Below are 26,097 nucleotides of genomic sequence, written 5' to 3'. Positions count from 1 at the left end.
CTGAGCTTTAATGTAAGGATTGAAAGAAGCAGGCTCGGGGTCAAGAGGCCCAAGTGAGACCTCAGGTCCACATTCTTCAGGAGCCCAACAGCTAAAAGGCACAGAGACCCGGGGGACACCCTCAGGGCCTCTCCCTGCCAGCCCATACAATGAGTGTCTTTGTGCGAATTCGAATTAGGCGCTCTTTCCTCAAGACAATCCATTGCCATCTGCCAGGCAACTGTTGTAACCAATGTACAAATTTTTCATGATGTGTATGAAGGGCACCTCCTTAGATGTGCCACTGTGCTGTACGTGTCCTGAATCAATGGCCAGGCCACTGTGTGCCCATCCACTAGGCGAGGCCAGGCTGAAATGCCCAATTGCTCATGCCACCGTTTGCCTTTGTCTACCAAATAGGAGATAGAAAGTTTAAATTTGACATTTTTTCTCTTTGGACTTTTATGTACGAAGTTAATTGTTTAATTAAGTGAAGGCTTTGGCTTTAATCACAGTTATTAGCATGAGAAACTGAATTTGTCTAGCCTAGCACCCCAGTGGGAAAAGGTGGGTTAGTAAATTCAAACCTTTCTTCATTTATCTTTGAATTATAATAAAATGCTTTTAGACAAGCTGTAAAGCCAGAGTGTCAGTAAATGGTGACAGAGAACCCAATATATGAATTATTTCATTGCAAAGCCTGAGGGTTGCCAAAAACGCCATCCCCTTTCCATGCTACCTCAGATTAAAACATTCGAGGACTTGTGTGAAAAGTTGCTGGATTTGAAACTCATGGAGAACTGGGTTTTTGTTTTTCAGCCTGTGGGCAGGGTTAAGAGTGGCAGCAGCCGTTGAGATTTACTCATTCTGCGGGTTCCTGATCAATTTATGCAGGTTTTCAAGGGTAAAAATACCAGTTGGATCTCTCAAAGCCTTTGATATACTTTGGAATGTGGTTATAAACTTGTCCACTGCTTGAGATTCAACACAAGGCAGGACTTCAAAGGGGCTGGGTTTCTGAAATCTCCAAAGAATCTCATTTTTTAGGCAGATTTGCTTGCAAGACAGCCCTAGATGTGGCAACCTTAGCGAGGCTTCAGAATGCTTTGTGTAATGGTTATCGAAGAGCTTTTTTCAGAGGGGGGAGCTCAATCTCTTCATATGTTTACAACATTTATTAGGAACTGCGGTGACGCAGATTTCATGTCATCACGGGTCTTGCCAGAGTTTAGTAGATTGAGCTGAGGGTCTGTCTTTCTGGACTCTTGCATTGCCCCAGCTTGGGCCACCTGGTGGCAGTTCACAGCACGACCCAGAGGGGTTTCCTACCAGCTCAGGGGAGGACAGAGGCTTCCCTCTGGAATTAGACCAGTTTCACATGATGATCCAGAATGCCAGTCAGACTTATAACTTTGTTTGTGATCATAATTTCTGGATGAGATTTCTAGAAAAACGTGACCTGTGGAGTTGTTTGGTCCAACTAGATGAGAGCACGGGGCTGTTGTTGACCTCTCCCTCGTTTGATAAGCTGGTCCAGGGCAGAAGAAAGAAGCTTTTGTTTGAGAGCTGGTGGCATTCAGGGTGTTGTGACCTGACACTCCTAACTAGGATAGAATAGCCCAGAAGCTTGCTCCCTCCCTCTTCATTCTCTCTCTCCTCCTCTCGCCTTCCCTTACCTCTTCCTCTTTTCATGCACATTCCCTTCCTCCTTTTTTTTTTTTCATTTCAAGCAAGTTAATTGCCAACCTTGACCATAGACTGAATGACTAGAAAAATCATTTTGAAAATTCAACAACAAAGAAACTTCCCGACTACGCATCCAAGGCCCTAAAGGACACATCATCTCTTACCAGGATCTGCCAGCCTTGTGCAAAACATGCATCTTTCTTGCACTCTCATGCTGCCACTTGGTCACCTACGTCCTATGGACCTGTGAGCCAGCTGTAGCTAACTGTAACCACGTGTACTGGTTAATATTGAGATGTACGCATGCAAAGTGCTTGCCACCAAGGGAAAGTGCCTTCTTACAGGTGGTCAGCGTCACTCTACACAGATGGAACCATTTAGCACTACTCAAAACTCCATGAACTATTGACTTTGAACTGAAATAAACAGAATAAACAAACCTATGCCTAAGTAGAAATTGATTGTTCCAATTTCTAGCTTTTTTATTCCAACAGAGCTAAATTTTCAAGGGCCAGAAATCTCTAAAACCTTCTGATGGATTTTATAACCTTAAAAAAAAATTATTTAGTGAAGGAATTTTTGTGGCTAGGAGTCATCTTTGAAAGGGGGTTCAAATTCCCCATTGTTTCAAGTGAGCACCTACTGTGTGCCAGGCACAATGCCAGGTGCTTTTTGTGCATTAGGTCATGTAGTCCTGTGACATGGGAACTGCTACTCTAGGTGTATAAAGAAACAAGAGAAGTCGAGAAAGGTGGCCAAGGTTACCTATTCTTGACCAACCTCCAAACTCTCTCCTTTTCTCCCCATCGAGTGACAAGGAAGCTGCCATATAGAGAGCAAAACGACAAGCTTGGTCCTGGTTAATAAGTGTTTACTGGGTACCTGCTGTGTGCCAGGCACTGGGCTAGCCTCTGGCAGCCAAAGGCAAATAAGGCATGGCCTCTGTTCTCAAATAGCTTGTGCCCAGCAGACCGCATGGCCACACGGTGTAGAGTCGACTGGTAGAGTCCCTGCCCGCTTAGATAATATGAAACTAATTTAGGGTGGCCTTTAAGGCTCCCACCTGCCTCATCCTCCCCTCTGTCCTCTCCCCATTTCCCAGGCTGGGCTCCAGCCAGGCTGCACAGTTGGTACCTCTACAGGTGTGTATCTCTGTCTGCAGGGCCGTGTGATGGAGGCATGGAGGTGAGACATAAGGGACAGTGTATTCAGGTAGCCATGGAATGTTCCTGCCACCAGGGCCCTGTGTCAGTGCATATTAGGAAGAGAGCTCAGGGCCAGTTGGAGAAAGGGTATCATCTGCCGTTTGAAGGCTTTGGGTTTTATTTGTAGGTGACTGTGAGCCCTTTGGAACATAACCAATATTTCCCCAGGCCTCAGCAACCCATGGACTCAAATAAAGTCCTAAAAACTTTAATGCCCCAAATCTGCTGACTCATGGACCCCACTGAATAATGGCAGTACCCTTGCCCATCTCCCCTACCAATCAAACACCTGCCAGTTATTTCCGGGGTCCAGAAGGATGCCTCACTTAGGTGTCCACAGCCCTCTTAGGACCTAGGCCTCCTAACAAATTCAGACCAGCATCCCTGGATGTGGTGTCAGTGTGTGGCAAGGGCGGGTCAGCTCACTGGGCTGCAAGGAATGTGTTTGAAGCTCAGGGAACTGGGAGGGTAGGGCAGGATGGGGGTCTGTGTCCCCCATGGACCAGTTCTGAGTCCTAGGAAAGTGAAGCCTATCCATTTGTTTGTTGGGGTGCTGGAAGAGACTCTGGCTCTCCTCCTGTCAGTCCTAGCTTGGGCACCCCGACTAAAATCTCTGAGCCAGGAGTGATAGGGTAAGTCTGTGGCATTGTAGATGGGTTACAGGACCAGAGACGGGGGTGCAGAAGTTCATGGAGAACAGCACAGAGTAACCTCAGTGCAGATTAGAATGGGCATTAGTAAGAAGTAGAATCAGGAATTTCTTGATCAATGGAAGCCAATTCTGAGGGTTCTCTAATAGTTTAGGGAATGCGGGCAGAGGTGGTGCCAATGACCAGGAAAGGGGGAGGAGCTGGCTTTGCCGAGAAGATGAGTTCCATTCATCCATATTGTCGTCGGGCCAAATAATTCTCCAGATAATCCACCAAAAAGAAAATGTTTTGGGGGGAAAGAAAAAGGAAACAGAACCACCAAAGAGTGCAAGCACACTCGTGCCCAGAGAGCAGTCCTGCGTGGCAAAAAAGGGGTCCGACCCAACATGACTTCCCCCTATATCCCCATCCCTCTTCTCCAAAGGTTACCATAGAGTTCAGTAGGAAGTCAAGACTAGAGAGTTAACAAGGGGCCTAGCTCCACCCGTAGTCCTCCCAGCTCTATGGTTAAGTGTCTTAAGATGTCAGTTTACTTTCAACAATATTGACTTCTGAGCTCTGAAGTGGATTCTGATAAATATTCCTACCTCGGCACCAACCCTAAGGTCTGGAGATTGAGATTTCATTATCAACACATTTCAAGACTCTGAACTAGCCTTGTGCCTCCAGCATTGTCTATTCCATTCTGCTCACTGCAGCCAGGTTGATATGTCTAAAAGCATCTTTTCTGTACCTGTTGCCTTCCTGGACAGAAATTTTCTTTCTTTTTTTAAATTTACTTAATTTTTTATTTTATTTATTTTTTTTCAATTACAATTGACGACGTACAATATTATATTAGTTGAGGGGTACAACATAGTGATTAGATATTTATATAACTTATGAAGTGATCTCCTCGATAACTGGGCATAAATTTTCAATACTCTTAGTATCTGAATGTCTAACCCCTCAGCCTGCAATGCCAGGCTCCCCTCCATCCAACCCCTGCATTCCTGGATCAGGACTTCTTTGATCACATGTGACAGGAGTCCAGTGCAAACCAGCTTAAATCACAAGGGGAATTTACTGGTTGATATAATCAGCGGGAGCTCATCTCTTGCTCCTCTGCTCTTTGCATGCTGATTTCATTCTCAGTGCACTCTGATCCACCTGGCAGCAAACATGAGGTGACGCAACCTCCATACTTTAAGTATCATGACATTGTCAGGAGAGTGGGTAGAATGCCTTCTTTACTGGGTTCCACTTAGAAAAATCCCAGAAAGAACTCTGATTGGGCCAGGTTGCGTCAGGGACCCTTACCCGGATCAACCAGCGATGGTCAAAAAGGTAGGATCTGAATCACAGGCTTCGAGAAAAGAAGGAGCTCTTCTGGGGGAAGGAAGGGTGATATACTTATATTTAAGACATATGTATCACACACACTCCCCCACTGTTGTACCTCTGCATGTTTTAACCCTCTCTTTACCAACCAGAACTGCCCTCCAACCAAGCCCAACTACTCTTAGCACAAATGCCTCAAATATCCTTCCTGTTCTCAGGTTTTACCCTCAAGGACCAATCCTTGTTTCCCATCCTCTCCTTCCTCCTCCGCACTCCACATGGGACCACAGTGACTTTCCTCATCCTGACCCAGGAGAAAACAAAAAGACAAAAAGGTGGAGTAACTTGCTCAGGCTACATACAGAGCTGAAATCCAGGGATGAAATCCAGGCAGTGTTTGTCTAGAGCTCAGGGACTGTTAAACGATTGCTCTGTGTATGGTCTTCCCAGACCATGCCCTGTGGAGCGACCAGGGCTGTCATCCTCTGCTGGCAGCTGGATGGTTGGCAATTTGCTTAGTCATGATTGTTGATGGCCCTGAAATGGAGCCTCCGCAGTCTTTCTCTTTCTGGGCCTGGGGAAAGGGTCTTTGCTGGTGATTTGCATAATTTAAAATTCTGTGGGAACTGGGAAGCTTTTCTTACTGGAGAGACAGAGTAAAATCAATATTAATTATAATGCAGATGCCATCTTTTCTTAATCCTCTCAGCTGCCTCCTACATGCAAATGAGTGTCCGAAGCCTCCTCTGAGGCTTTCCCACAGATCACCCTACCTCATCCGAGGACTTAGGAACACAAACCTCGGGTCCCATTGTTGTGCCTGATTTGAAATGCAGGCTCTAATGTCATGCAGCCTTTGCAAGATGAGACCTCATTCCATTCCTTATGGGTTGGAATAGCTTTTCTTCCTCGGAAAACTGTTGAAATGTGGGTTTCCGTGTTAATCGAGGTTCCCAGCACGTTTGTGGAGCTGGCTCTGAGCCTCCAGAATGTATTTCCCAACCATCTCCTGGGCTCTGGCTATTCCGGTCTGTCAAGACTAGACTTGCCAGGGGGCCGCTTGGGGCTGCAGAGATGTTCATTCCAGATTCAGAGTGATATGCATGATTTTTGGAGCCAGCCTCAGCAAGCTAGGACCAGTTCTGGCCGTGTAACCGGACCAGAGGTGCTGAGGCTGGCAGGCAGCAAGGTTTCTTGAGCGGATTGAAGAAACCTGTGGGAGGCAACCAGTGGGCACTGATACAAGTGCTCGGCTGCTTTCCTCAACTGCTTGCCCCCCCCAAACAGACCCCTCTATGCCTCCATGCATCAGACCGAAAACACCTCAAATATGAACTGTTTATTTATATAACCAGATGAGTAGTAGTCTGAGATGTCTATAATAGTTCACAGTGCTGACTATGTGCCAGGGTATGCTCTAAAGTGCTGACTGTGTGCCAGGGTGTGGTCTAAGAGTTTTACAAATAATCGATCCATTTCATCCTTATTGACACCTCACCACATATTATTATCCCCATTTTGCAGACCAGAAGACTGATACTCTACAGAGAGGTAAAGTCACTTATCCAAAGTCACTCAGCCAGTCAGTGGCACAGTGCCCATGGATGGAGGGGATAGGCTGGCCATGCTCTTAAACACTGTGCTGTTAAATCTGTTGCCAGGATTATTAAAATGCTGGTGATAGGAAAGATGTAGCTAAATTCAGATTTCCATGAAAAGCAACAATTATAGTAACTTATGAATTTCCTAACTAACCTTCAATTTGGTGTGACACTACCTACCTTTCATCTCAGACCCCAAAGCTGATGGGCATGAGAGTGGGTAACCATGATACAGTAGCTACCCACCAGCCCTTCTCTTCTCCCTCCCTCCCTCTCTTTCTTTTTTTTCTTTCCTGCTCAAGGTATGCTTATTACTTAATTTATATACATGGCACCTTTTCTTATACCCTACCCCAAAAGAACCACTCCCAAATTTCTGGCAGATAAAACTCAGGCAAGCCGTGGAGTAGAAGACATGGATCTTGCCTACATCTTTCTCTCATGGTGGCTGTGGGTGGATTTGGCTTCTGGAGTGAACCTAGCAGGACCTGTGGGCAGAACATCCAGCGCCCAGCAACTTCTCTTCCTCCGGAGGTTGTGCCCCAGCTGCTGTGTGGGGTGGAGCTCAGGATGGCCAGAGCCCAGGCTGGTGCAGCAAAACCTACTTCTGTCTCTCGCCTCCCTTCACTGCCACCTTCTCCCTTCAAGATACGAAGCTCTGAAACAAGGAACCAAACTTGCCTTCTAGGAATGATGTTCACATTCAGGGGGCAAATAATTAGAGAATTTGAACTTGGAGAAAAATTTGTGTTACCATAGTATGGTCATTAGTAACATTTATAGCATGTGTGTGAAAGATGAATTAGTCACGACTTTTCTTGCTGTCTGTCTCTGTCTGGCAGTTGAAGAAAATAAAATGCAAAGGGCCAGTGAGTGTTGCATGTCCATTCAGTGTAAGTTTTCTGGTGGAGTATTGGCTCTGGGGTATCACGATGCCCTCTGTCCCAGAGGCCCGATGGCCCATGCCAATAGAGGAATCAAGAGTGACTTGGGTCTAGCCAGTCTTAGAGGCACATTGAATTCAGAAGATGTCTGCAGAAAGCAATGTGATAGAGGGGGAAAATATGAGCTGGGAGTGAAGGCTATAGGAACTGGACGCGATTTGCATGATGTACTTCTGTCCTCTTTATGTCCCCAAGATTGGAAGCTGTTGGAGCACAGGGACCTGCCCCTTTATTCTGTCCCTTCTCATGCTTAATTATGGGCTATGCATAAAATAGCAATGCATGTGAATATTGTGTGAGTAAAAACTCTCTTCTACCCTTTCCTCAGAATGTAGTCTAAGGAAGGGCAGGCGGATTCTTGGGGCATGAGTAGAATCAGAATTCAGAGGATGCTGATGATAACACAGATGCAATGAAACCATTGCCTAGGGCAGAGGTACTGTTATGTTACCTTATTGCTCAAATTTACTTTGTGACTCAAAAGACCCCAAAACTAGCCTAAGCCAAGACTGAAATGGCTGCATCTCAGGGAAAAATTCAAATTCTTCCCAGAGGGCAGCAGGTAAGTGGAAGGAGCACTGTTAGCAAAAGTTGGGTTGTTTGGTGGAAGCTAACAGAATTCTGCCAAATGTCACAAATGCGTGTGACGTGCCCCATGAAGCAGGAATCTCATTCCTGGTCCCCAAGGAGCACAAGTATCAATCACAATGCTCTCAAAGACACAAACGGGTACATTTGGTCAAATTTCCTTATATGGTGACCCCCTCACAACCATGTGATTGACAGCCATCAGAGTACTTATCTATAGTGGCAAAATCATAGTTGGCAAGGTCAGGGCCTCATAAAATATAGGCACTTGGGAAAAGTAATCAAAGTTGCGTTCATATATGTGATTAAAACAGTAAGTGAAAGTTCTAGAAGACATCCATCGCCCAAATAAGCACTATTTAATGATGAGGGTGACCATAGGTAGGTGACTTTTGAAGCCTTCTTCAGTTGTTTGAGAGACATTGCCCACATATCTGCTGAGGAAGAAGCTCCCAGCAGCCAACCTGCTAGTTTCATCGTAGTAGAACCAGCCCTCAGTGGCTTGAAATGAAGAGCGCTTTGCAACGGCTCGCTTGACCCGGATCTGCCTCCCTCACTTCTTACCAATATCTCCTCTATCGCCTCTCCCTCTTTTTCTCCCTCCCTGTCTCATCCCTTCGTCCCCCTTTAAAATACAAGTTTAGGCAATTGTGTAACCTCCTGACTTTTCACAATTTATGCAAGAGCTGAAGGGCGTATTTTTTGAAGTTTGGTCTTCCCTCCCAAATATTTGGAAAGGTCAGTCTTACTAATCTCCTTTTCTCTCCTCTCTAAGTACTTCCCTTTCGTGACCCATCTCCAGAGTCCACAGGGGGAGAATATATTGTGAATTTTCCTCCAAGGAGTTGGGACAGGAGTAACAAGATAGCTGACTTTATATTTTTGGTAACAAGTATAAAAAAGTATTATCTCAAAACCTGGAGTGAAAGATTGTTGCATATAAAATGCTTAAAAATCTGATGTTTGTGAGAGATACTGAGAAAGAGAGAGTGGGTGGAGGTGGGGGGCAGTAGGCTGGGTGTTGAGCATCAGGGAGAAAGGAGAATACAGAAATAATGGGAGAGTGCACTTTCAGTGGAGGGTTCCACAGAAGACAATTCCCCTGATCTCTACATTTTCAGAGCTCAGACCAAGGATAGGTGGGCCCAGGGCACAGCATGAGTGACTTAGGCTGGGCATACAGACTGTCAGGGTGGCTAAATAGGGGCCAGGGTCACAGTATCCGTGGGATTTAGTTCAGCTGCCACTGACAGGAACACCCAAAATAACAGGCTTAACCAAGACAGACGGTCACATGGAGGACCTGGAGGCGGCCAATTCGGGGCTGGTGTGCTGAGCCCACAGTTGTAAGGGACCCGGGCTGGTTCTTGCCTTCTGCTCCCCCATTCCGAGGGTGTGGCTTCCTCCTAACGGTCCAGGGTGGTGTTGCAGCCTCATCCATCACATCTCAGCTTAGAAGTCCCACCAACACTGCAGTGTACCCTTCTTCTATCAGAACTTAATCATGTGGCCACATCTCCCTGCGAGAGAGGGAGGTCACACTTGAGCTGTGTGGCAACATGCCCAGCTGAAATAGGGCTTCAAATAATTTGAGAGAGAAGAGGTGGAATCTCTATAACTGAGAAAAGTCATAGAGGTTCCTCCTCTTAGGGTATGTGTTGATTCAATGAATGCGGATGGCCTAATAGATTCAGGCATTGCTTGAGGGCTGCTGGGAAGAAGGCAGATGGGTTTCTGCTGTTGTGAAATTTATAATCTAGTGGGAGGCAAGACAGACAATAAACTAACAGTAAATGTGGCCTGGTTGACAGTCTACATCCTACACTCAACTCTTTCCCGTGAGCTGTCTTCAGAAGCACCTGTACATAATTAATGATGGGAGCAGGCAGTGTCAAACCACCCTGCTAATGCCGGTGGGCATCTGGGGACGACAACATCAGCCACTCTGATATGACTCCAGCTTCTCAGATACCCTGAGAGCCTGCACTGGGAGAAGAACAATGGTGGGGAAGGGCAGGAGGGAGAAGTAAACAATTCGTAAGCCAGAGCCTCACCTTCAAAGTGGTCCCTGAGTCATTCTGCGGCCAGCGCCTTCTTGGGCCAACCTGCCCAGAAAGACTCAGGGATAAGAATCCAGCTGTACAATCCCAAGTCTGTTTTCTTTTTCTCTGGTGGAGCACGATTTGGGGCTCTTTTCCCGCTTAAGTGCAGAGCAGTGTAATGAGAATAGTTTTGTGGTTCATAAGGTCTTTTGAGGCCAGGCTGGGGAACTTGGGAAAACACCAGGCCACGGCCTTTTCCTGCTTCCGTGACCTTCAGCCAGTCGTCCCTGAGCCTGGTTTTGCTGGGAACCGGGCAGGTGTCCAAGTTCAGTTCACATGTTGTAAGTGGGCGTGGGTTCTAAATTAAACCGGGAGCCAGTGTTGCCCACCCAGACCTCCTGCCCTGGCCGTTGTGCAATGACCTAGATCAGTGATTCTCAAACTATCTCAGGTCAAGGACCCGCTGTTTGTTATGATTTAAAGTTTCAATTTCCAATCTGTCACAAAAACGAAATATTGGAAGAATGAAATTAAAAAGACATACAAAATATAAACTTAGCCTTCTATTATTAGATTCAAGAGGCATAAAATTACTGTGTCCCATTGCTCTAAAAGTTGCTAAAGTCCAAGTCAGCTCCTGACCTGGAGTTGGCCGGTAGCAGGGAACGCAGGGCCGTCACTACCAGCCCAGGGCTGCACTTTGGGCAACACTGTCCGCAGGCCAGGCCCAGGGGCCAGCTGGGGACCGTTCCCAGGACAGTTCTGAAGGAGAACGAGGAAGCTCCCCTACGGCCTTGCTGTGCCTCCTGCCCGCACATCTCTCTCTGGCACCCCTGCCCAGCTCCCCGCGTTTTTAACTGCTACCTGAGTAGACTGATAAAAAGCACAGCTTGGCCGGCTCTGCTATCACAGTCCCCATGTGCAGGCGAACATTTTACTGCACACTGACAGCTAGAGAAATGAAAGGTCACAGCTAATTGTAATCATTATCCAGCCTTCCCTACCTGAACGGGGCTTTGGGCATGTGCTGGTGTGGTTAGCAAGCAGCCAAGTACAAGGCGGGCGGCCGTGTCCTGCGGGCCTGGCCCGGCCTGGCCTGGGCAGGGTGAGCGATCACTGTTGACACTGTCTTGCAGTTCTCCAAGGAGAGGCACGTCATGGACAGGACCCCCGAGAAGCTGAAGAAGGAGCTGGAGGAGGAGCTGCTGCTGAGCAGCGAGGACCTGCGCAGCCACGCCTGGTACCACGGCCGCATCCCCCGACAGGTACCTGCCTCCTCCCCGCCAGCGCATTCCCGGCTGTTCTCAGACAGCAACCAGAGCCACGACCCTGCAGGGTCACACACCAAGGCCACACAGGAGGAAGCCCCACGTTAGCCAAAACCAGTACTGTCAAGTGGCCTGTAGTGACTTAACGTAGGCCTGTCCCTGAGGGCACCTTGGGAAGAGCTCTAACGTCAGAAAACCAAAGTACGGTTCCACATGCCCAGGAAGTGGATGAAGGAAAAGCAGGTGTTCTGTGGTCTGTAAACACGGAGCGGCAGGAGGCAGCCGCCGCAGGGTGGTACCTAAGACGTACGAGGCCGGGCTATGGTTCAGATGATTGAACTCTTGGCCAGCTGCCCTTTGGAGCGTGCGTGGCTTCTAAAGCAGTGGCTTAATATCAGGGGAAAAGAAGGGTATCGTCAGGGTCAGTGGTGCAGAGCTTACAAGGCCCCTGGGCCCTAATGGGGCCGGCAATTCTTCACTCTCCATCCCTTCCCTTCCCCACCCTCGGGCCCTGAGATGGGAAAGAAGGGGCATTATACCAGTGACCACAGATTCATGGCCTAGAATGTGCTTTGTGTGATTGTTGTTTGGGTGATTGGCATGAGTAATGTCACTGTGTTTAATAGTATAGAAATTGAAAAATAAAATGAGTAGAGAACTGAGGTGCAGAATTTCCTCAGATTTTTATTGTAACCTGATCTGGCCAGTCATTCACCCAGGACAACATGACAGGAAGGGAGGGGGGTGAAGTGGGGGGATAGGGCATCACGTTGTGAATTACTTTTTTAATGTAGCAAATTTCTCAGCACTATCAAAGAAATAATCCTTATTCTACCTTGTTCTCTTTTTTTCAGTTTAAAATTAATTGTAGAAAATACAGGGAGGGAGAAAAAAAAGAGAAGAAAATTAAACTCTCACCCATAATTCTCCCTCCGAGAGATAACCACTGTGAACAGTTTTGATATAAATTCTCCAAGACTTTTCTAAGTCAAGTATGAGATCATGCTGCATATAGTTTTTGGTAGCCCACTTTCTCCACTTAATGATATAGACTGGGAATTTTCTCCAGCTGTAAAATATTCTTCATACCATTCTGCATTGCATGTATGTCGATTGTACACATGCACCATTATTTATTGGGCATTCTGACCAACATCCTTTAAGATAACTACTATGTTCACAACTATAATTATTTCCTCAGGTTCAATTCCAAGAAATGGAGTTTCTGTGTGAAAAAGTATTTTTAAGGCAAAGATGCAATTTTAAAGTAACCATGGTAGCATACTATTCTAAGCTAACGGATCAAATGTTGGAATGTTCTGGGTAAAAACAATGACTATCACCACCATCCTTATCCTTATCATGATCATAAAATTTGTTTTCCACTTGCCATGAGTGTAAGTTTTCAGCTATATATCATTCCAGATTGTTACTGAACACGGTAACAATAATATTGATAATTATAGCTAACACTTTACTCCTTTAAATCTTCATAGCTGCTCTATAGGTGACATTATCCCTGTTTTTCAGATCATGTAACTGAGCCACAGAGAGATTATGTAACTTGTCCACAGTCACACAGCAGAGCCAGAATGCGAACCCAGGCAGTCTGGCTACAGGAATGGCCATGCTACACCACAGTAGAAATTCTTCTTCTGCTATAAACATCAGCATGCTCATAGTTAAAGAGTGTTGAGTAACTGCTGTGTTCCAGGCACTGTGCTTTGCTTATATGATGTATGCAAATATATAATCCTCCTAGAACTTTGGGAGATGAAGGACCTGGCCCAACTTCACCCAAGGCCCTCTAGGGAGGAATCAGTATGCTCTGTGTGGTTGGTAGTGGGAAACAGACCAGCCAGACACAAATTTTCTTATTTCTTATTTCTGTCGCTTTACATCCCTCAGGTATGTATCATCTTCTTATGACACCCTCCTGATCAACCTATTAAAAGGACAGCTCTCGTCCCCTCCCAAGTACTTCTGTTTCCTCCTTCCCACTTTACTTTTTCCTTAACTTTACGACATCCAACGTACCATACCTGTGGCTTATTTATCGTCACTAAAGTGGCTTTTCACTAGCTCCATGACACTGGGGACTCTAGTCTGCTTCATTCACTGCTATCAACCAGTGCCTACAATAGTATTTGGCACATAGGAGGTGGTCAGCAAGTAGTTGTTAAGCGAATGAATGGGTCTTCTAAGAATTTGACATTTGAAAAAATCAAGAGCCAACTGAGGAAGAAGAGACAAAATGGCATTGTCTTCTGTTGGCCCAAAGAAGTCGGGGAGAAATGCAGCTTTTGAAAGGAATGCTTGCTTGCCTTTCTCACTCCTCACTCGCCATTTTGTCCCCCAGGTATCAGAAAACCTTGTGCAGCGAGATGGCGATTTCTTGGTTCGAGATTCTCTGTCAAGCCCTGGAAACTTTGTCCTGACCTGTCAGTGGAAGAACCTTGCTCAGCACTTTAAGATCCACCGGACAGTCCGGCGGCTCAGCGAGGCCTACAGCCGCGTGCAGTACCAATTTGAGATGGAGAGCTTTGACTCCATCCCCGGCCTGGTACGCTACTACGTGGGCAACCGCCGGCCCATCTCCCAGCAGAGTGGAGCCATCATCTTTCAGCCCATCAACAGGACGGTCCCGCTGCGGTGTCTGGAGGAGCGCTATGGCACCTCCCCAGGCCGCGCCCGGGAGGGCAGCCTCGCTGAGGGAAGGCCAGACGCCGCCAAGCGCCTGAGCCTCACCGTGGGCAGCGTCCAGGCCCGAGAGCCAAGCTTGTCCAGAGGAAACCTCCTCAGGTGGGTCAGGGCCTCCTCAGGTGTTGTCAGGACCACGACGGGCATTGTCGACATGCCCAGGCTTAGTTAGGCAGACAAGGAGCTCACCTGGAGCAGAGGAACAATAAAAGATGGTAATAACATGCCAAGTGTTACCGGAATAGCTGTCACGAGGCAGTGCGTGCTTAGTTCCCAATTGAGTTGATGCCAAAAATAAATGACGCAGTTGCTGAGGAAGGTGGGGTTAGCCAGGAGGTATTTTATGAGGGAGGTAGGATTCCAGCTGGTCTGAAGGCTAGGGGAAATTTGGATAGATGCTGCAAAGGGGAGGGCTCAGCTTGAGCATAAGGGTAGAGATAGAAAAGGAGAAGTGTTGCTTGGAGTGAGTAAAGGGTGGGGCTGGGGCAAAGGGTTCACTATAGGGACTGGCAGGGGTAGGCTTAGAGGTGACCCCCGCCAGATGGTGGAAGCCTTAATGCCAGGCCAAGGGGTTTGAGGGAGCCTCAAAGACTCGACACGGTAAATGGGGTGTCCTAAGAATAGAACTGGGCAGTGATGTGCAGTGAGCGTGAGAGAGAGGAGCTGGAAGACCAGACTCATGAGCCGTGGGGGGTCAGACTATGTGGCCAAGAGGGAGTGTCGGGAACCAGGCTGCCCAGGGCTCTTCCCAGGTGGAGAAGGGCAGCCAGACACCACCAGAGGCACCAGAGCAGGGGACTCTGGAGGAAAAACCAGTTGCTCCCTCTGAGATATGATTGTATGCTGGCTGAGTGCCAGTGTTCAGCAACAGTTTCGGGGTTTAGGAAGGGACTTAGCCCTGAAGGCTTGGATTAGGGCTTGGTGCACATGGAAGGTTAGTTGACTCAGTGAGAAGAGATGAGATTCTGAAGACAGGAGATGTCAAGAGCCTGGGGCCGCAGTCTGAACCTTGGGGAATGGGGAAGCGAAGAGTTTGGAGAACTGGGTGCCAAAGCCAGACACCCTACCATGAACTATCAGTGACGTGCCTATATTTATTTATGTAGGACCCGTCTCTCATGGAGCTAAGAGTCCTTATGCATATTGTGTATATTATCTACACTGTTCTGAGAAAGGAAAGCAGGGAAGAGGCAGGCGTGGTAGGCAAAGACCAGCCCCCATTCTCTCAGATACACAGCTTCCTTCTGTCACTCCCTGGTATCTAAGCGTACACACTGAAGCCAACGTGTTTTATTTCACTCACTGGTTTTCTTTCTGGACCAGAAGGAAATGTCATAAACTGTAATTTCTAGACTGCAAAAACTCAGAAGCAAAATACATAGAAGAGTCATACAAAGTAGGGCTGTGCTCCGAGGAAACTCCTGTAGATACTAGTCAGCATCTGGCTGTGGACCCCGCCTGCCTGGGCACAAAGGCTGGTCTGCCGCTTCCCTGGGCTTCCCTGGGTGAGCTCCTTGCCGGCTCTGGGCCTCACTTTCTTTATCTGGAAATTCGAGCTTGTGAGGATTCAATGATTTACAATATGCAAAGTGCTTAGAACAGTGTCGACACATAATAAGTGCTAGGTGAATGTTACTAATCATACTGATGGTTGTTTTCTGGATGGCGGTAGACGGAGGGCAGTTGCAGGGAGGGAGGAAAAACTTTTATCTAAGATGGTTAGGTATTCTTTACATAGTGATAAGATTGGACTTGAGATCCCTTCAAATATTAAAGGGGTACTCTTGTCTTCTCTTTCTTTGGGGAGTTGGGGTTGGCTGCTCAACTGATAAACAGGGAGTTAATGTCGTGAACAGAGCCTGGGTATATTTGTCAACACAGGAAACCCCTGCCGTCGTGCTGGGAGGAAGACCTCCAGGTCGGCTCTCAGAGATCCGGATTTAAAATATCACTATTTTTTTAAAGATAAGAAATGAAAGAAAGACTGAGAAAGTCTCTATGTTAACAAGACAGGCCTAACAGAGCCACTCTTCTGACTGCCCCCTTGAAAGCAGAGCTCCCTAAGCTTTGTCACCTCTGGGCAAAGGCAGCAGGCCCAGAAATGTCTAAACGTGGGGGTGGGGTGGGCTCAACCTGAGAGGTGGCCTGATGCCCTGCCCCCACCCCTTCAGTGGCTCCTGCACCTTTCCTGACGTCTGGCCTGCTGGTTGGCTGGCGGGCAACCGCCTGGGCAAGGGTTGAGCTTTCTGCCAGGTTGCATTCCAGGTGTGCGTTCTGGCCAGTGGAGTCTCACCGCTCCTGGTGATCACTGCTTAAATATCGTTTTGCAGAAGTCATTGCCTTTTGGAATTTGCCCGCTGCCCCACCTTATCTCTGGGGGGTTGCTGGAATTCCTCTGTTGTTGGGAGTTTAGGTTTTTTTTTATTGTTGTTGTTGTTTTGTGAGTTTTATTTTTCCCTTTGGTGCTTGCAAAGGTAGGAAAGAACTTTGCGATTTCTGTAATGTAAGCTTGTGGGAGGGCCGATTAAAGTTTATTACAACTTGGCTGGTGCAGTGCTTTCTCTTTTAGCAGAAGAGAGATTCTTCTGTTTGTTGGTGCTAATTAGAGAAATTCCCAGCCTGAACTGGCAAGGGACAGAGGAATGCTAGCTAATTGTGTTTAAGGTTACGTTCCACCTTTCCCGGTGTGGCTGTGCTCTGTGCCTCCCAGCTGCCTCTCCTGGGCGACCACAGATGACCATGCTCCTCCCTTTCCCAATTCAGCAGGAGTGAGGCTGGCTGTGGGGTCCCCCATGCACCCAGGAGGATGGGTAGGACAGCCTCCCCAGGCAATCATGTGGATTATTTCGGGCACCCGAGATTTGCACTGAAATGGAAACTGTCCCCCAGCTTCTTCCCAACTGTGACACTGTTATGTCATTTAAGGTGGAATCACACATTATGTCATGGTGGAATCGCATGTTAGTTAAACAAGTCATTTCTCCTGGGTCTGTAAGTAATTTTGGGCTCTGTTAAAAGTACACATTCCAGTTCATCAGATTTTCCTGCGAGTATTATGAAACCTTTACCCTGCTCTGCTCAGTGGGACGGAAAGGCTCAGAGGAGGCGTCCTAGGACCTAACTGGCTTGGCCGTGGGGACGTGGGGATGGCGCCCACGGCACCATTGTGTATTAATCGCCCCCATCGGTAATTTTGTCCTTTAGCAGACATTCCTGGACTGTTAGGGTATGCCGTAGCACTCTCGTTCTGAGCCATCTTTTTTTTAAAAGAAACTTTCCATGACGCTGCCTAAAGGTTTTATGATTTAATGACACATTTCTGCCCCACTTGTCTTTTGCTTCAGAAATAAAGAGAAGAGCGGCAGCCAGCCCGCCTGCCTGGACCATATGCAGGACAGAAGAGCCTTATCCCTGAAAGCCCACCAGTCGGAGAGCTACCTGCCGATTGGTAGGTCCTTGGGAGTTTCGGGGGCGGGGGGTGACTGTGTGACCCTAATTTCCTTCAGGCTGTTTTTCCTGCTCCATCTGCTCACGTAACTTGGGAACAATAAGACTATGCGCGCAGGTTTGTGGGACTGTATCCAGATGTGAATCACTGAGCTGGGTGCTTTGTATACGGAGTTTTTAAGCCTCATAACAAGCCTTCAAGGTGGGCATGATTATTCTTTTTGAGGTTGAGAAAACTGAGGCACAGAGGTTAAGTAACTTGTCCAGAGTTGTTTGTCAGGTAAGCGGCTAAGCCACCATTTGAACTCAGGTTTGCTGATTCCAAGCCCATTCACTAACTGGCTGGTGGTCTTCATGACAAATGAGCCCACCTCTGTAGTCCACTCCCAGGGCCCAGGGTGAGTGGCTGCTGCTGGAGCAGCTGTCCAGAGAGCCCTCTTCCTCTGCACTCTCACAGCCAGAAGAGTGAGAAGGGGTGGGACGTGGGGAAACCGAGTAAGCAATTATGTTAGTAGCCGTGGGATTTTCATTATTTTTATAACTGACCTTCCTAGGGGCCACAGGGTGCTTTTCCTAATGCCCCTTAAACTACTTCTATGTGGGTTATCTCAACGTCTTTCTCTCCCTTCCCAGTGTGTCTCTAGCTCTCCCTTAAAGCTGGCTGGGATCCACCCTGGCTTGTAGAGTGACTCAGGGCCCTTTATACTATGTGGCTAAAGATTTCTGTTTCTTAGGGCGAGATGAGATTACTCACTGCCCTCCAGACTTAATGTATTTACCTGTTCTGACTGTCCTAACCTTCTGTGACCATAAAATGACATTGCAGCCCAGCTGTTGGCAGTCACTGGGATTTAAATTCCCCCAGAACTGTGGGGTGGGGCCAACTTAGCCCTCAAAATGGTCTAAACTGCTCTAGACTGAGGCATGAGGTGGTCATACTGAGTCATTTTTTGAGGGTGAAAATCGAAACCCTGAATTGAGGGCTGAAGTGCTGACACCGTAGTTTTGTTTGTTTTGTGTTCTCCACACAGCTGAGCTTTTTCTCACCCTCTCTTATCTTCCATAGGCTGTAAGCTGCCGCCTCAACCCCCCGGTGTGGACACAGGCCCTGGCCCAAACTCACCTGTTTTCAGGACGGGCAGCGAGCCCACCCTGAGCCCAGCGGTGGTTCGGAGGGTGTCCTCGGACGCTAGGGCAGGGGAAGCGCTGAGGGGCTCAGACAGCCAGCTGTGCCCGAAGCCCCCCCCGAAGCCCTGCAAGGCCCCCCTCCTCAAGGCTCCCTCCTCTCCATCTACTTGGCCCAACTCAGAGGCCAACTACTGTGAACTGAACCCAGCCTTTGCCACAGGCTGTGACAGGGGAGCAAGGCCGCCCTTCTGTGCCCAGGACAGCTATGTGGAGCTGCTGAAAGCAAAGCAGAACGGGACGCCGGGTCCCCGGAACTCTGGCACCAACTACTTGATTCTCGATGAAGATGACAGGGCAAAGCCTTGGGAGCCGCTGGCAGCGGTGCAGATGGACAAGGGGCAGGAGGAGGGTGAGTTTGTGATACCCCTCCTGGAGACTGCCTCCTCCTTCAGGCCCAACGACTTTGAGTCAAAGCTCCTTCCTCCTGAGAACAAGCCCCTGGAGACAGCAATGCTGAAGCGTGCGAAGGAGCTGTTCACCAGCAATGACCCCAGGGTCATTGCCCAGCACATGCTGAGCGTGGACTGCAAGGTAAGTGCCTGTGGGCAGCATTTGGTTCTGGCTTTCAGAAGTTTGGAAGGGGCGGGGCGGGGGGGATCTGTCTGCACCTCATTCCACCTGACCCTGTAGTGCTTTGCTCATAGCAAAAGTCCGAAGATAAACCTGAGTGTGGGGATTTATTTAATGGGTGGGAACCACAGGCAGGGGCAACCTTTGCCCAGGCAGGAAGAGTGTAAAATTTACCTTGGACAGGAATGGCAGGCTGCCTGCAAGGGCCATGCCTCCTCCCCCACCCCTGCCTGGGTCTGGAGCTGCTACTACGGAATTCTTCTCCCAGCTGGGGCTGATTTACAAATTCTCCCCTGGCCTCAACTCTGTCAGAACTGGTAAAGTCAAGTACCAAGGAAAGTAGATTATAGGTGAAAATGGAGTTTTTGGAGGAGCAGAGCCTTGGTTATTTTGATTTCGTGATATGTATATATACATATTTTATTGTTACTGAAATGGTCTTTAGGATAAACATTTTTTAAATCACCTCAAAATTTTTTACAAGTAATACTCAATTTAGAAAAATTATAAAATATAATTATGATTTTTAAATTACAATTATAAAATGTGATTTAGAAAAATTATAAAATGCAGATTAAGAGGAAATAAAAAAATTTTAAATCACACAAAATCCAGTTTCCTGGTGATCACCAGTGCTAACATTTACTCTGCAAATAGAAACATGTAAATAATTGCATGCAGATCTGTTTGTTTACCACAGAAATGGCACCATCCATACATACTATTCCAAACCCTGAGTTTCTCATCAAATAACATAATTGTCTTTCCATGTGACTAAATGAATATGTGTTTATATCGGCATAATTTTTTATAGGAAACATTTCTTTTAGTTATGGGTGGCTTTTGTTCATAGGTGGCCCTAGGCAACCTCATTCTTCAGAGAGATATTTCTAGAAAGCAGGTGTCTCAGGCTAGAGTAAGCTCAACCCGCTCCTCAGTAAAAAGAGACAGATCCCTGCATTTGAGTGACAGGTAAGACCTTTGTGAGATTTAAAGCCCTTTTTCATTTGTAGCTCATTGAAATCAGTTAGCTTCAAAGGTCAGGGCTTATTTAGGAACTAGGTTTTCCTAAACAAATTTCCTGAGTCATGAATCATGGTAGATTTCAAAATCTAGTCTCTGAGCACCCCCAGGGAGTTCCCCAGTTGATTGAGGGCTCACATGGGGGGCAGGGGCCCTCTCTAAAAGCCTTGAGGAACATTAGGCAGTTAGCTGTTAGCTTTTCTGGGGGGGAAAAAAAAAACTTCCTGAAAACAGGACTGAGGAATCACTCAGTTGCCCTCATTTCAGGCCCAGGAGGTGGTCCGTATGCGTGTGTGTGTGTGTGTGTGTGTGTGTGTGTGTGTGTGTGTGTGTGTGTGTTTTGGGGTGGAGTGGGGGAGGGGTTGCCCCACAGGCCCTCAGAACAGAGCCAGGAAACGGGCTGCTCGAGAACAGGGCTGTTCACGTGATTGGCTGAGTGTCCTTGGGCAGTGCTCACAAAGGGTCAGATAATTTGCCCTGTTAAATTCTTACTTTAACGCAAGGTAAACCTGTTTGGGCAGTGAGAGGATTTAGGATTCCTGTTCTAGTAAGTAACTCGTACTGGGCCCTGGATCTGAGAGTAGAACCACGCCAACAGCCGGGAGCCTGGCATGAACCTGTCTGAGTTCTCCATAGAGGAATCCCCTTGCGGAAACCTGAGGCTGGGTTCACAGGACAGCCTAATTCCCAAGAGCAAATGAATCCTTCTACCTTGTGGCCCCAGCCAGGGCTTAGTAGTAGTGCAGGAGGTGAGGTGACTGAGCACTCTTTGTAGGAGGGTCTGGAACCTTCCTACCACCGTGGCAGCCATGAAACTAACACCCGAGTCTGTTCTCAACAGAAGGAACATACAGCCTGCACTCTTTCCCGTTGCTTCTCTCTGCATTTTGTCTTCCTGGTGGGCCCCCACTCCCCTGTCTGCCTTCAGGCACCCCTGGAAGAGGCTAGATGGAGGCCCCAAGGCAAAAACTGGAGCTGGAACCTGCCAGCCACCAAGGGCAGGGCTGTTTAGTCTTCCTTCTTCCCTCCCGAGTCCACCCCCATTTCCTTATCCTCTCCTGGAACCACTGACTTCAGGGCTTTGCCAACAAAGCAGGTACAAGCAGTGACTCTGAGAGGGAAATAAAACATGGGCTGCTGTTACCCACTCTGAATGCAGCGGCGGCCAGACGGGACCACCCCGAATCTGAGAACAGGCACTGGACAGCATCTGGGGCCCGAGTGCTGGCTCCCACCCCGTGCACAGAGCTCGGGGCTGATGCCCAGAGAGGCCATCAGAGCAGTGGGTGGTGCTGAGCCCCTCCAGGCTGCCTGCCCAGCAGTGTCCAGCTCCACGACGCAGTCTGGGGTAGGTCTCCACTGAGACCCTCCCACCCTGCTCGGGCGCTGTCCCAGTCTCACTTACATGGGATGCAGCACTCTCCCACCCAGTGTCTTCACAGTGGCTAGAAGTGAGGGCCAGTAGTTAAGAGCTTGGTCTCTGGGGATGAACTGCCTGATCTAACCCCGCCTCTCCTGGCCTCTCCGATAAAGGAGAATAATACCAGCTTCCCTTCATGCCATGCCTGGCCCTAGGTGGGCTAACTGTTTGTTAGTGTTAGGTATTCGGCCTTGATTGAGCACCTGCTGTTGGCCAGGCCAGGTCATCGTGGGGGAGGTGGGGAGGAACAGCGTACAGGAATTGAGACCACAACCCAGGTGGGAAATGCTCCGCAGGGGAAGGCATAGGAGCTGTGGGACCTCTGAAACATGGTCTTGCACATGGGGCAGCTAAGTGATCAGGGTGGGGATGTCTGAGATGAGTGTTGAAGGCTGAATAGGAGTTGGCCATTTGAAGAACGCAAAAAGCATCTTCCAGGCAGCAGACGACACATATGCACTGACTCAGATGTCAAAAACCATGGAGGGGAGGGGTTGGCTTATGGAAGATTCACTCCGTGGGGGCTGTGAAGGTGGAGTGGGGGAGGGCCTGGCAGGTCTTCCATGTGTTTAAGTCTCTACTTCTGGGCTGGTGCCAGGTTGCTGCCTTCAGAGCACTTAGCAGCTCAGTGAGGAGACAGGCCCATAAGGACAGAGTGCAGATCAGGAGCCTTTGCTGGAGCCAGGTGATCTCACTGCAGCTTAGAAGGTCCCTTGGCAGCTAGAGGAGGGAGGGCCAAGGCCCCCGTCAAGGCTCCCCCCTGCGTCACTGCAGCAGCTCTGGAAACTGGGGGAGGAGGAGCAGGCAGAGTTCAGAGATCCTACAGAGCTAGGATAGCTAAGATTAGAAGAGCAGAGGGAAGCTGGAATGCCTCGTCACGGAGCACTGGCGTCGCCCAGCACTGCGGGCCCAGCTCATAGTAAATGCTCTAGAAATGCTCGTCTCTCATCTGTGTCTGTGAGCTGCACAGCCCTGCACGTTCCCCAGGCCTTGCAGTGTGAGCTCAGGGCCGCCTTGTCCCGTAGCTCAGCCTTAGGGCAAGCAGATGTGGCATTTTCTGGTAAAAGCCCAGAAAAGTGACCAGGGATTGAATATTTAAACTGAAGGAAACAGACTGGAGGCTTCTCTCTCAGAGCAGGGATCACTCTGGATGCTCGTGCTGCCAGAACAAAACGGAATCCATGACAAGCCTTTGAGTCTTGTTACACAGAGTGTGCGTGGATTAGATGACGTCCCCCAGGTGTGCTGGGTTTGGAGCCTCTGACAGGGCAGCTGTCTCAACAAGCAAAGTGTATGTGACCGCAGGGGGCTGGGGTGCACATCCGGGCTGCCTTGCCACGCTGAGGGTATAAATCTCTTTCTAGAGCTCGGGCCGGAATTGTTCCCCCTTGTACACAGCCAGTGATTCGCAACTTGTATTTTCAAATAGCTTTTTGGAGTTTTAAGGTCATTTGATCCTTTGCAAAATCCTAGAGAAAGATGAACTTAGCAGTTGTATTAGAGAAGAAGAAACTGAGGCCTGGAGAACGCAGTATGAATTCTGCATCCTATTCTGGTTATCTGCCCCGACAGCTGATTCCCACAGGCTCGTTTCCCCAGGGCTGACAGAGGGCCTTTGTTCAACCACAGAAGTTAAGGGTCAGGGCTAATAATATCAGCTAAACTTCCAGATGTTTTGGGAGGGCCTATTATGAAGACATCTGGATATTCATATGCCCAGGATAATTTAGTCCAGGACAACTCTCCAGATGGAAGAGAGGAATTGTCTGTCCCGTGCCTGCCTGCCATGTGTCCAGGCTTGGGGAGACCCGTTGTATCTGCTGGTTGTACTGAGTGCATCAGGGAACCGGGAGACATCATTAACCTCATTTCAGAGACACACTGACTCCACTGTAACATCTCAAGGTAACATGTAATCATTATAAATGGTCAACTAATACCCCGTCAACTCATATCCGACAAACTGTGATTATACACTAGAATTGAGATGGGCAGAACTGGTTGGGACAAACAAACAAAGATGTTCTTTAAGGAAAACCCCTCAAGGGGAGAAGAGGGTGTGTTTGAGGCCTTGGGTTTCAAATCGCTATACACGTTTCTAATCGTTTCCAGACGTATGGTGCATTTACTGAGCCCTGGAGAGGCCTAAGTAGCAATAATAGCAGCCAGCCCTACCGTTAAGTGAGAACATGACGCAAAGCACACATCGGAGCAATGCTTGGATGCAATTCTGCTTTTCCACTGCAGGGGGTCAGCCCTGCTGTCTGCAGCAGAATGTCCCAGCAGGATCCAGCCTGTGAGACAAAAGTTCGAGGAACTGCACCATTCCCTGGCTGGGCAGAGACACCAAATCTGCAGATTCTGCAGACCAATTTAGCTGCTTTCCACCTGGGTTGTATATTCTAGCATATGTATTAAAACCCTCCAGATAGCATACAAAACCTATTTTTGGATGCTGTTGCTCAAAAAGAACTTCCACAGGTCAAGTTCATCTACACTGTCTCAGTTCAGTATATGTCCCTCCACATGCTAAATTGGTGTTTGCGCCAAGCCCACTTCCAGATCCAATGTATTTCCACTTGTGTCCTTGACAGGTTGCTAGGATACTTGAAGTCTCTGAAGAGATGAAGAAGAACATGGGCGTGAGCTCAGGGCTGGAACTCATTACCTTGCCTTATGGCCACCAGCTGCGCCTGGACATAATTGAAAGGTGAGTAGTGCTGTCCTTTGCATTTCCAGCCCTTTCAACTCCTCCCAGGCTATCAGATCAGCAGGATTCAGAGCAGAGAGAGGCACAGCACCAGCTGCCCCAGAGCCATCTCCCTCAAGTGTGTGGGCCCCAGGCCAAATTTCCCCAGAAGACTTAGCCAGAGAATTCCTGGAGATGCACAAAGAGACAGCACAGAGGCAGTCAGGGAACAAAAACTGATCCAGGACGTGGGTGGAGGAGAGAACAGATAATTGGCCCCTGTGTGAGCAGAAGTCACCACTCATGCCAGCCTGGGGCGGAGCTGGGGGCGTGCAGGCAGGCAGAGCTTTCCATCGGCCATCTTGCCACCGAAAGTCCCACCTCATTGAGCTATGCCTTCTTTGTCTCTTTTGGAGTTCAAGATTGCTTTAGGAATTAAGTGGGAATTTGTGGGAAAGGTTGTAAAAAACCAAGTCCGAATGTTTTCCTTGAGGGGTGGACAAATGGGGGATCAGAGGTCAGAGAATGATGGCACTTGCCTTGTCTGTCCATTAAAACCCACACGCATGAATGTTAGATGTTTAGAAATTAGAACGACAGAAGTAGCAAGACACGTTTTTAAGAAAAGAAGCGCTAGATTTGATTCTCTTATTACCATAGAAGTTGGCCTTTGTGACACATACAAAAAAGACAGTTGATTTGGGCAAGACTATCTTGTTAAGTTTTCTCTTTTTCCAACCAATTTCCCCGTTGCCATGACACACACGTGGATTTTAATGGACAGCCTGGGCCCTAGCTTTTCATAAGAGGCCAGTGATGCTTCAAAGGCCAGGTGTTCCAAGTGCTATCATTTCCTGCCCATGGCTTTCCATGACCTTCTAGCACCAGCCAGTACAACTTTCTGTGATGGCGGAAATGTTCTGATTACAGTAGCCACGAGCCACACATAGCTGTGGAGAGATGAAATGTTTTACTTTACTGTTTATTAAGTGTGGATAGCGACATGTGGCCAGTGGCCAGTGCAGTCCTAGGATGCTGGCCCCTAGAGAGTAAGCATTGTCTGTCAAGTAGCCTGGAAGATTGACACTGCGCTTTCAAGGTTACCTGGCCATAAAGTAGATAAAACAGCTCCAATGTCACTGTTGCTTTGGCTTCATAGTCACAGATGCAGCCCATATAAAATGCCAGAATGCCTGATGGAAGACTTCTGAGGGTCAGGAGATGAGGAAATGGTCTGTACTGACTTTGTTCAGGCATCCTTGTTGTTTAATGCCTTCTGGCAGTTCTAGGTCCGTCTTCAGAACTGGCCTCCTTTTCCTGATCAGGCTTCTCTGGATTCTAGCCTCCCTCTCCAGGCATCATCTCCCCTTCCCAAGCCCCAGGGGCCTGGCTGCTCAGTTCCACTGACTTCCCCTCCGTTGTTGTCTGGGCCTAGTGGTCATCGTTTCAACCGAGATTACCTGTGTCGCCTTACTTATTTCTCATGGGACACATTTCAGCCTGAAAACTCCCCAAGTTCCAGGTCTTATTTTATCAGTGTCATTAGGTGTGTTGGACATATGACCCAGGCTGAGGGCTTCTCTTTAGGCTGGTTTCTGACTTTCGCTCTTATTTACATCCATTTCCTCTTTCTCCTGATTGCCGCTTGCCTGGGGTCTCACTCCTTGTCTTGTTTCCTGTCCAAGACTGACCTGTGGGTCTACCTGCTAGAGCCTGGGCAGCAGTTGGTCATTACAATGCGTTTAAATAAAGGCCTTAAATAAGTATACCTTAAATA

The 26,097-nt window shown here is 48.2% G+C and overlaps 1 protein-coding gene across 5 annotated transcripts in view; it reads left to right on the top strand.

The window, feature by feature from the left end:
• The window catches only part of BCAR3 (BCAR3 adaptor protein, NSP family member), a 184,827-nt gene that overhangs the window by 148,134 nt on the left and 10,596 nt on the right, over positions 1–26,097 (top strand). For 3 of the 5 annotated variants that reach the window (XM_074335150.1, XM_019752639.2, XM_019752649.2), the window contains 5 exons: positions 11,152–11,280; positions 13,643–14,085; positions 17,328–17,431; positions 18,497–19,149; positions 24,226–24,341. In XM_074335150.1, coding sequence (XP_074191251.1) covers positions 11,152–11,280; positions 13,643–14,085; positions 17,328–17,431; positions 18,497–19,149; positions 24,226–24,341 — 1,445 coding nt within the window. Of the gene's footprint in view, positions 1–11,151; positions 11,281–13,642; positions 14,086–16,255; positions 16,458–17,060; positions 17,210–17,327; positions 17,432–18,496; positions 19,150–24,225; positions 24,342–26,097 lie in introns of those variants that run through there. The other 2 variants (XM_074335152.1, XM_019752658.2) reach the window with 2 other exon arrangements.

This window comes from Rhinolophus sinicus, linkage group LG06, assembly GCF_036562045.2.
Source record: "Rhinolophus sinicus isolate RSC01 linkage group LG06, ASM3656204v1, whole genome shotgun sequence".
NCBI lineage: Eukaryota > Metazoa > Chordata > Mammalia > Chiroptera > Rhinolophidae > Rhinolophus > Rhinolophus sinicus.
Note: the sequence above shows the minus strand (reverse complement) of the source record. Positions and strands in the feature narration are given on the sequence as shown.